This window comes from Zea mays, chromosome 2, assembly GCF_902167145.1.
Source record: "Zea mays cultivar B73 chromosome 2, Zm-B73-REFERENCE-NAM-5.0, whole genome shotgun sequence".
NCBI lineage: Eukaryota > Viridiplantae > Streptophyta > Magnoliopsida > Poales > Poaceae > Zea > Zea mays.
The window spans coordinates 58858242-58869268 of record NC_050097.1 but is presented as its reverse complement, the minus strand read 5'-3'; the positions used below and the strand labels follow the sequence as shown (position 1 = coordinate 58869268).

General features: G+C 45.2%; 1 protein-coding gene across 4 annotated transcripts; it reads right to left on the bottom strand.

The window, feature by feature from the left end:
* Positions 1-463: 463 nt before the first annotated feature.
* Positions 464-6615, bottom strand: LOC103646496 (ABC transporter B family member 29, chloroplastic). Of its 4 annotated transcripts, none has more exons than XR_002267168.1 (10): positions 5902-6602; positions 5378-5425; positions 5154-5261; positions 4789-5055; positions 4084-4167; positions 2356-2572; positions 2110-2195; positions 1365-1597; positions 1140-1275; positions 464-1039 (listed from the first exon to the last, which is right to left on the bottom strand). XR_002267168.1 is itself a non-coding variant. In XM_008671224.1 (10 exons), exons 1-10 carry the CDS (start codon positions 6517-6519, stop codon positions 890-892), a joined length of 1902 nt encoding a protein of 633 aa, XP_008669446.1. In that variant the 5' UTR covers positions 6520-6602; the 3' UTR covers positions 464-889. The 4 variants fall into 4 exon arrangements, 3 of the variants coding, with proteins under 3 accessions (XP_008669446.1, XP_008669447.1, XP_008669448.1); XM_008671224.1 differs by having other exon boundaries at positions 1410-1597; XM_008671225.2 differs by lacking the exon at positions 5378-5425 and having other exon boundaries at positions 1410-1597; positions 5902-6615.
* Between the last annotated feature and the right edge of the window lie 4412 nt (positions 6616-11027).

The window sequence follows — 11027 nt, the reverse complement described above, 5'->3', positions numbered from 1 at the left end:
AAACCCGTTGGGTACCCGAAACCCGCATGGGTATGGGTTTAGGCAAAATTTCATACCCGTCATGGGTATGAGTTTTTTAGCGGGCGTATTTTTTCTTCGCGGGTATGAGTTTGGGTAAATAATACCCAGCGGGTTTTTATCCATTGCCATCTCTAAATCAACCTAGCCGCATCAGGAGCATGCCTCCCCACGTACACAACAACCAATCACACATGTATGTTCGTAGACTGCCAGTTGCTAAAATATGCATTTGCTATATCCACTGCTGAAATACTTGGTCACTATATTTCTAGATTGCTCTATAGTGCGCACGCGTTTGATACCGTTTTCAGCGTTCGATGTTGCAATGTACTGATTTTTTTCCTCAAAAGATCATTGCTTTTCTTACGTTGTTTCTGTCGCTACCTCAGTTACACGTTTACTACCTGACGATTCTGAAACGCACCAATCTGGAGTTTGGCAATAAAAAAATCTAAAACGAATAACTTTATTTTGGCATATATACAGCTCAACTACTGCATCCTGCATGTATGCAGGGGCGGGGGCGGGGGATGTAAGGAACCTGTGCTTTTTCATGTGTACAAAAATTGGTAAAACCCTATACCTTGCTTTGACCTTCCTGTTGAGGTCTTGAGGAGAATCTTGCAGCAGGTAGGAGCCAATGCCGCTGAGGAGCCTGCTATTCTCTCCGGCAGACGACCTTCGATAATGTTGACAGATTTGTTGCTGTTGGGATGAAACAAGGTTCCAAGAAGCCAAAGTTCTGAGCAGGGCTCAGGCAAGAAATGTGATTCTATCAATCGTTTTCTTCCATGGCCAAATATATGAACAAATCTTCACGAGAGAAACTACCATTACCCATGCCAAGTCTCACCCTAGTTTGGACACCCTAATTTGGACTCCTGATCCTTGGTAAGCTGAAGTGACCATCTTGAGACAAAAATGCCTGTTTCGACATCTCTCGCAATTCACCGCGCTCTAGTGAAATAATCCTGTCAGCCATTAGGACCATTTCCTGTCGATGAGCAATGATGATAACCTGTATTCAGTCACAGCAAGGGAAGAAGTTACTTAGCAATAATTGATATCGGAAAGCACGCCGATGCAGGAATGGCCTGACCACACATACAAGAACTTACAGTTACTGAGTGTTTTGCAATTAGATTACTAAGCGCTTCTTTCAGTAGCAGCTCAGATCTGATATCCAAAGCAGAAGTTGCTTCATCCATTATCAATATGGAGGAATTTTGATAGATTGCCCTGGCAATAGATAACCTGCGGATAAAAACACACCGTACAAATTAAATGGACCTGTTCCGGTACAAAAAAGATGCTACTGGATAGTGTATGGTCAACATGTTTACCTTGTGATACAAGGTAGTCTGGAAACTGGAAAGTGAGCATTTTACCTTTGCTTCTGTCCACCGCTCAAACTAGAACCTCTCTGTCCCACATTTGAATTGTACCCTTCTGGCAACATCTTAATGAACTCCTCAGCATTGGCAATCTTAGCAGCGTACTCAACCCTATTCATGTCAATATCTCCCACAGGGTCTCTATAAGCAATGTTTTCAGCAATTGTCCCAGAAAATAGCATCTATGAAATAAACAAGAAACGAGTGATGCACAAACACGATGATAATGAAAAACATGCATAGCTCTACATGCAAAACAGAAAGATGCCTAGAATTGTATCTTGTGTTGATGATTTAGCACTACTGAGCTAGTTTTTCATTAGAAGTGCAGATGAAAGGTTGACAAAATATCATTTCAAACACAGAATGTGATGCGGCAGACCGCAGAACAACAATCACCAAAATGAGCTAAGAGTTTCATACTTGAACATATAATTTCTGATCAAGAACTTGAACCACTTAGTATATTAGATTCATCCATCAGTTGACATGAAAATATGACTTGCTTTCCATCTCTACTATTCACATGATACAATGATAAAACCGCAGGACAATACTGTTTCACCAGTAGCAAACAAACTACAAATCTTAAAAATGCAACTTGCATTATATTTACAAAAGATCTAATCTGGGAAGATAACAGCATTTGAGGAGACATCAATAGAATGGGAGATCATGCATGCACCAGACTTACAGTGTCCTGTGAAACAAAAGCGATATGTGTTCTCAGGCATTGCGATTGAATGTCCTGAATATCATGGTTGTCCAGAAGTATATACCCTACAAGGAAACATAATTAAATCCATGCTATAAGAAACTATACAGTTTAAATGACCAAGAAAAGGAAATATGAGATCTTGAACTTAAGGTAAAAGACGAAGACATATACAAGGATATATACAAAACCTGCTCAGTATTTTACTGCTGTTTAGTTCAATACCTTTTTGTGGATGATAAAGACGGAGGAGTAATTTGGCAAGAGTAGTTTTGCCTCCACCAGAAGGTCCAACTAAAGCAATTATTTCTCCCGGTCTAATATGAAGATTCACACCATCTGCTACTGGAGGCATGTCATCAACATATCTAAATGTAACATCATGGAACTTAATGTCCCCATTAATACTTTGTAAATGAATTGCCCTTGGCTTATCAGTCACCTATAAATACAAAGGAAGTGACTCATCACTAGAGAGAAACAACAACAATGTACTACATTTTCTTGGTTAAATCAAAACTAAGCACATTCTGCACAAAATGATATTTTCTCGAAAAAAAATGAAATGTTGAATTAATTTAATCAAACCCCAATAAATTTCTTTGTTCCTTCAAGTGCGTCTCCATCGGGAAAGAATAACTAAAAGAAACTTGATCAGGTAAACAAAATAAAATAGTTAAATAGATACGCTGCAGATCTCCGGGGAAGAATAATCAAGGTTATCGACAAAAATTTGTCATGTGTTCTTATGGAAAGGAAAGGAACAGGCCAATGGCAGCTATTGTTTGATTCTTTTGCCAAAAGTTTGTCAACCATGGGAGCTTAGAGGAGTAGAGGACTGGCTGTGGTATCAGAAAACACAGCGAGCCAGTTTCCCAGTAGGCAATGGCAGCAATTCATTTTGGTTGCATAGATGGTTATAGGAGCAGACTGTTTTTTACCATGCCTTTCATCCAGTATCCCTTGTTCCTAAACGAGCAATCTACAAGTGCCTTCTGCCATTTGGATACAGGATATACGTGGAGCACCTTCTGTCATTGATTCAGGAATATCTAGACATTTTGGATTATTGTGTCTGAGTTGATACCAACGCTGCTGGAACTTCTCGAAGTCAGGTGTTTATTCAGCAAAATCTCCATACAACACATTCTTCTATGGAAAGAGCTGACTGGTCATAACCTCTATTGTTCCCAAGTTTTTGAGATATAAATTATAAATGTTGGGCTCCGGCAAAATGCAAATTGTTTCTCAGGCTGATTGGTCATAACCTGTATTGAACAGCTCACTGATTAGCTTGAAGATGACTTATCACCTGGAGACATACTCGCTTTGTGACCACACTAATGAGTCTACCCATCACCGCTTAACCACCCATGTATTTGCTAGGGAAGTGTGTTTTGTTAACAGCACCCTTGTATCCCCACTTCAGGGAGACACCAACCAGTGTACAAATCCTCGTGGCAAAAAAAAATCGCTGGCAACCCAACAAAAATAGTGGCAAGTGCGCTAGCCTATGGTGACCTCTGCTTGTTCTTTGGTTTGGGTCAGTTGCAGTGTGATCTGCCCTATAGGGTGAAGCTAGGGTTCGGGGTTTTCTCAGCCATTATGGTTGAGAGTTTGTTTTAATCTACAACTTTATTTTCTATAAGCAGGTTTGTGTTCTATTCAGGAGATTTGGCTTCTAGATGCGTTACTACTTACTACTGTGAACTGGTTTTGTTGTTGGTTCGTTCATCTTTGTGGCATGTGATATGATCTTTATACAAGTGGGTGTGGACAAGTGTGGGTGCAATGAACCATTTTCTCTATTTGAATGCACCTATCCTGGGTGTTCAAGATTTTTTGTAATAAAAGATTAATATACTTTTGGATAGTATAGGTTACCGAATACCCTTTTTATAATATAATGAAAAATAAAAAAATAATCAGTAAGAAACAAGAGATAGTGAGTACCTTAGGGTTGAACCTCATAAGATCAAATATGCGTTCTAATGCTGGCTGTCCTTGCTTATATTCATTGTATGCCTTCCCTGCATCCTATGCATTTGAACAAGCTGCAGTTAGAACTAAATCAAGAACATTCTTAATACAAAAGAAGTGGCACATGGCTACATGCAAGAAAATAATAGGAAGAAGGTAAATATAATATCACATATTCTATATAGTTTTGAAAAGTTCTCTCAAAGAAAATAACCATCTCTGCAGCTTCCAACGCAAACACCCTTAACCAAGCCAAAATTTTCGGCTTGGTTAAAAAAAAACCTCGTTGTGCCTCATCCGCATTCGGGTTACGATGTCTTGTGCGCCACCCTTCAGTTGGACCGTTGCAGAGTGGACGCAGGGTTCAGGGATTTTCTCGGCTGGGACCAATGTTTCGATCTATTCTTAGTATTATATCGGGAAGACGGTCATTCCCTCCCCGGCCGAGTTTTTATAATTCCTATTCATGAGACAAGTCTTCCTGGGAAGATGCTCAATGCTCCTGCTCCATCTTGTTGGCATAATTGCGTATGTTTATCCATTTTGTTTTAAAATGGGTAGTGTAAGTGTGTAACTTCTCTTTCGTTCAAAAAAAGTGTGCAACTTCTCATACAAGGAAAAAACATGAGAAAGCAACATACACAATAGGAAACTAATAAATGTAAATGTTCGATTGACCTGAATAGGCTCCACAACAAGAGCAAGTGCTGTTAGGAAAGACAGAAACTCTTCAGCATCAAAGGATGAGCCTGAAACAACTATCGACCCAGCACAGAGCACAAGCAGGCCCCCAATGTATGTTGCTCGAACCGCTTGAGGTATGAGAGCCTTCATTTTCTTCTTACTCAAATTATTCTTTAGATCAGCACGAGCTAACTTTTGGAATCTCATGATCTCCTTAAGTTCCCCATTGTTTGCCTTCACAGTCAGCATAGATGGAAGTACCTATAAAGGAAATGCGTAAAGTTGTAAATAGAAGTCCTTGCACAGCTGTTGATTATTTTTCATATACAAGCAAACAATTAATTATGACTAAACCAGACATCGTTGAGATATGATGCGAGCATGGCGAGGCTAAGATGTGCCTCCTTGGATATTTGACGAAGCCTTTTACCAAGATTGACTATGGCGAAGCACATGCATGGAATGACCTGTTTATACAATGGAAATTAAACAATGCAAATAGATGTGATTATGAAACAACAATATGAACTGTGGACATGGCTTCCGTTGCTGCAAGCAATGAGAGCATGGGATTGATTGTCACCATCTGAATGGCCATCGTTATCAACTGCAAGCTTGTTGGCACAATCGTCTGTGTCAAATTAGTAGTCAGAATCCATATATGTGCAGAGTACCATGCATTGGCACAATTGGCGTGGAGTTGGACACTTGGACTGTAACTATTACAGCAGCCATAATGTGTTGCGTTATGTTGGAGGTTTTTGCCTCCATGATTGATGAAGTAACCAACATATTTGAAGATCAGAAAGTGCAATCAAATTTGGTGAAATTTAACCGGTATACAGATGCTTACTAGTGCTAGCATAAGATGTGAAGGAAAAGCTCAAATTCAGAAAGTTCAAATTTTGAATTTTAAGACTACCAATTCAACAATTAAACTAACAGTTATGCAGGCATTTCCACGAACAGCAAACCTACATTCCATAAAACTAACAAACACAGCAACCTGCACATCTAATCTACAAAGGTTTGTTACTCACTGAAGCGACTGCGAGTCGATCGGCAACAGATAAAATAAGGACGAATGCAAGTCTCCAGGAACCTCACGTTGAGCACGGAGAACAAGGCATCCGCGACATCGTCCGCCTCGTCGGTGATCCTGTGCGCGATGTCGCCCGCAGCCACCCCTCCCCTACCCTCGAAGAACTCGAGATCGCGCTCTAGGAGGCGCTCGAAGGCGCGCTCCCGCAGCCGCCCCGCCGCCTGCAGCGCCGCCTCCCAGAGAAACGCCTGCTGCGCGTATGTAGCGGCGGCACGCGCCGATGCAAACGCAGCGAGGGCGACCCCGCCCCTGGCTGCCACCACAACAGCCGCGCCCCCTCCCCCGCCGCCGCCGGCGAGCGCGCGCGGCAGGCGCCCCGCGGCGGGCACTGCGCGGGAGAGGCAGTATACGGCGACGGCGGCGCACGCCCAACCCTTCGCGACGGCCTCCCACTCGGCGGTAATGTAGGGGAAGACATCGGGTAGAGGATAAGGCGGCAGCTTCGAGCCACTGGCGGTGGCGCGAACACGGAAACTGAAACGGAAGGCGCACGCCGCAGCCGGTGTCGGGATCAGAGCCCGCGTCCGCGCATGAGCCACGCCACCGTGGGTCCGCGGCCAGAGGTGCAGGTTTGAGGTTAGAGTTCGGGAGACGTGGGTTGAGAGAGGCGGAGCCACGGCCATGGCGTCTGAAGTGGCATACGATGCGAAGGTGCGGGAAAAGACGCGGCGCCGCCGGCAGGAGAACCGAAAGCTGAACTGCTTGCGTGCCACGTCACTCACGTGACCCGTTAGCCCGGCACGGAGCACGGTTTTTTAGCACGACACGAGCCCGACACGGCATGGGTTGAAGCGGGCCTGGGCTTAGCCTGGCCCGTAGAGCGTGTCGGGCTCGACAGGAATTTAAGCCCGTTGGGCTGGCCCGGGCATAGCCCGTTATCAGCCGGGCCTGTAAACCGGCTCGTTCACACAGCACTCTACCAGAAAAATATTGGGATGCCTGCCTCCTCCCATTCCCAACGGCCCAAATAGGGCATCCCGCATCCGCAGACCGTAGCAAGCCTCGTGTTATTTAGTCCGAGCGAAGACGTCGTGTAACCCTAACCCTAACGCTCTCTCACTCCTGCGTCCTCTCCTCTCCGTGCGGCGACTCCCAGATCCGGCTCTCGGTCTCTCTCGGCGGTGTTCCTCTCCATGCGCGGCGGCGGCTTCCTCTCCGTGCTTGGTTCCCTCCATTGCTCCTCCGGTGCTCTTGGTCCCGTGCGCGTCCGGGGCTCTCGGTACGGTGCGCGGGCGCGCGGCTGCCTCGGTCCCTCCTCGAGAACTCCGGTGCTCCCTCGGTCCCTCCTCGAGAACTCTGGTGCTCTCTGGCCCCTCCTCCCGACGCAGTATGTCCCGAGCGCACTCCGTCCCAGGCGCAGTCCGGTGCTCCCTCCCTGCTCCCTCCTCCCGGCGCGGCGCACTCCGGTACTCCCTCCTCCATAGCTACGGTGCTCGGTGCTCCCACCTCCCTGCTCCCTCCTACCGGCGCGGCGCATCCGGTGCTCCCTCCTCTAGAGCTCCGGTGCTCCCAAGTCCCACCTCCCTGGTCCCTCCTACCGGCGCGGCGCATCCGGTGCTCCCTCCTCGAGAGCTCCTGTGCTCCCACCTCCCTGCTCCCTCCTACCAGCGCGGCGCATCCGGTGCTCCCTCCTCCAGAGCTCAGGTTTATGAGATAGGATTTAGTGAATTTTTAGTGAATCACTGTCCACCTGTGAACTGTGATCTAGATCTTCATTTTAATCTGAGCTGAATCACTATCCACCTGTTATTGGATTTCACATTACTTGCATGACCATGGATTCCAGTTCGATACTTTAGTGAATATTTAGTGGATCACTGTCCACCTGTGAATCACTGAGATGTTTCACTGTCCATCTGTGAATCACTGAGCTGTTACTAGATGCTTTTAAATTCAATCTGTCCATATGTGATTGTTTCAAACTATTAATCTGTCCAGTTGATTCAAATTATTAATTTGATATGTGATTCTTTCTAACTCAGTCTATTAATCTAATATGTGATTCTTTTAATCTGAGTTGTTTCACTGTCCATCTGTGAATCACTGAGCTGTTACTAGATTCTTTAAAATTCAATGTGTCCATCTGTGATTGTTTCAAACTATTAATTTGTCCAGTTGATTCAAATTATTAATCTGATTTGTGATTCTTTCTAACTCAGTCTATTAATCTGATATGTGATTCTTTTAATCTGAGTTGTTTCACTGTCCATCTGTGAATCACTGAGTTGTTACTAATGGGTTTCAGCAATATCTTGAGATTATTATCTAGGTTATCTGGTAGTGACTACTCACTTTACTATACCTATGTGAAAAGTGAACTGTCTACAATGTTTAATAAATATGATCTAAAGTTTGGTGCAGTTAGGCATCAAGTGCCTCATCCTCCTCCAACTATCACAGGTAAAAGAAAACAAAACTGGGGATTTATTTATGCATCTGATTGTACATCTGAGTTCACTTATCCTAGTTCTACCACACCTAACCTTGGTAGTGGAACATCAGCATCTGCTTTGCTTCAACAAGCACACTCTAGTGCTGGCCTTAGTTCACTTGACACAGAATTGTCCTCCTACCTAGATAGTGACACTTTACAGAAGTTTGATGAGGACTTCAATATCCTAAACTGGTGGCATGAACATAAGTTGTCCTATCATGTTCTCTCCATCTTAGCTAGGGATGTTATTTCTGTTCCTGTTTCAACTATATCTTCAGAATCTGCATTTAGTCTCTATGGCAGGATAATCGAGGAACAACGAAGGCGCCTAGCACCAGAAATGGTAGAGATGCTTCTTTGCATGAAAGACTGGGAACTTGGTGAAGCTAGAGGGTAGCACTGTACACAGGACCAAGAACTTGAAGATGCATTTGAAGGACTTTATCTTGATGACCCTTAGGACTTTTATCTTCCTAGTTCCTACTCTATTCTTTTGATTTGGAAATCTGGTGATGTAAGCTGTAATATGTAACTGAACAACCTTGACATGAACTATTAAATCAGAGTTGGGTTGTACTCTTTTTTTCCTTTCTAGGGTTTTCTCACGAGGAGTGAGTTTTTACCTAGAAAGGTTTTTAATGAGGCAGCCATTGCACGAACAACTATAATCCCTTATATTACTTATCTTTATATTTATGTTTTGTGCATGTGCAAGTGTGAATATGTATATACTCAACTGTGTGTCTGTGTGATTTATGTCATTATGTGGATGTGCAAATGTAAACTATGTGAATTTATGTGCATGTGCAAATGTGAACTGTGTGAATTTGCAACTGTGTTACTTGCCGTGCTCGGGCTGGGCCAGGCTCCTTCATGGGCCGTGCTTTCTGGGCCAGCCCGGCAAGGATGGGCCTGTTTAGTGCCATGCTCGGACGGCATAGGCAGCCCATCGGGTACCACGGCCCGACCCGGTTATCAGTTTGGGCTCAAACGGGTCGGGCTCAAACGGGCTCGGGCTGGGCCGGGCCGTGCCGCCCGTTTGGACATCTATACACGTCACCAACGTCTTCGCCTGATGGGCTACCGCTACCGGCTCTCTCTAAATCATAGGACTGTTTATGACCTAAAATTAGCTGCTAATAAAATAGCTTAAATTAATTGAGAGTGTCTTGCTAGTTTTTTTACCTCGATAGAGATTGGCTATTAGACGACTAATAACTAATTCAAAGCTTGGCTAGAGAAATAGCTTACATATTAACTAAAAGTCGCCTAGGGGGTGAATAGGCAAATCTGAAATTTATAAACTTTAAGCACAACTACAAGCCGGTGTAACACCCACTTTGTAATTAGTTAGGAATAATACCAATAGAGAAACAGTTTTTCTTTATGTGAGTTTGATCTTTGTGCATCATCATATGTGAACACCATGCCCAAAAACAATTAATAAAAAGATATGCTACCAAACCATGACATCATGCTGGATTTTGTTTTGTGTGCATTTTGTGTCAACATAAAATAATTTGAAGAAGAAATATATTAAATTCCAAAAATAAAAATTTAAATCCTAAAGGAAATCCTAGAATTGAAAAGAAAGAGAGAAGAAAACACTAAACAAATAGGATAAAATAAAAATAAGTGGACTAAAAATTTAGTTCATATTGTTATAGACGTTTAGCCTAAATTATAACCTCACACACATGGATTCAAATCTGAAATTTAAATTTAAAGGAGAAGAGAGGTGAGAAGAAAAGAAATAGGAAATAAAAAGGGGGAAAGGAATTTTTCTGGGCCAGTTTATCCCTATTTGGCCCAACTCTGAATCACCTTCGGGCAGCCCAACTTCACACGCGCTGGCGCGACCGCTTCCCCACGGCAACTGATTGGGTGGACCCCGCTGGTCATCGTCCGCGCGCGCGCGCTGCGCAACTCGCTGACGAGTGGGCCATTCAATCTGGCGCTGCTCCCTGTTGTCTGTTTCCTCTCCGCCTGGCACGCGGGACCTACGATGTCAGCGCCGTCATCTCCATACGACGCGGCGCGTGCATGACCGATTCCGCCGCCGGGGAAACAGGAACGGACTGACGAATCCGCCGCGTTCCGGACCGAAGCTAGCGCCTTGACCAATTCCCAGGTGGGTATAAGACCGGACGCCGAACCCTAATCCTCACCCTCCTCTCGTTGCATGCAAATCCAGCCGCTTCGGGGAGTCTAGTGTCGTGTTCGCCGCCGCCGTTGATTCCCAGGCCTAACTCCGTTAGGGACTCGACGCGGGGCGGTGGTGTGTTGCTAGTACCCCAGTCGGGTGTCCGTGGCGGGATTGGGCGAGCCCGGTGACTAGGGAGACCGCGATTGCTCATCGACGACCGTGGCAAGCTCAGACCCGCACTTCGCCGCGACCTGCCCCAACCCGGCGTCCAATTGCGGTAAGTTTCCTACCTGTACGTTCCGCATCAACCCGTACTCCGTTTGAACCGAGCCACAGTAGAATAGGAGCGTCGTGTGGCCGTATCGCCCAAGTCCGGCGATCCTCCGCCATGAATGGGGGGCGGCGCCGCCGTGCGTGCCTGCCCTGTTAGGGCGATAAGCGGGCTCCGTCGGATCAATGGCGGACGACCGTGAATAGAAGTTAGGTACCGGTTCGGTGGGATCGGGTCTGTGCCGCGCGATCTTGATCCAACGCGCCAGATTGCTCCGTAG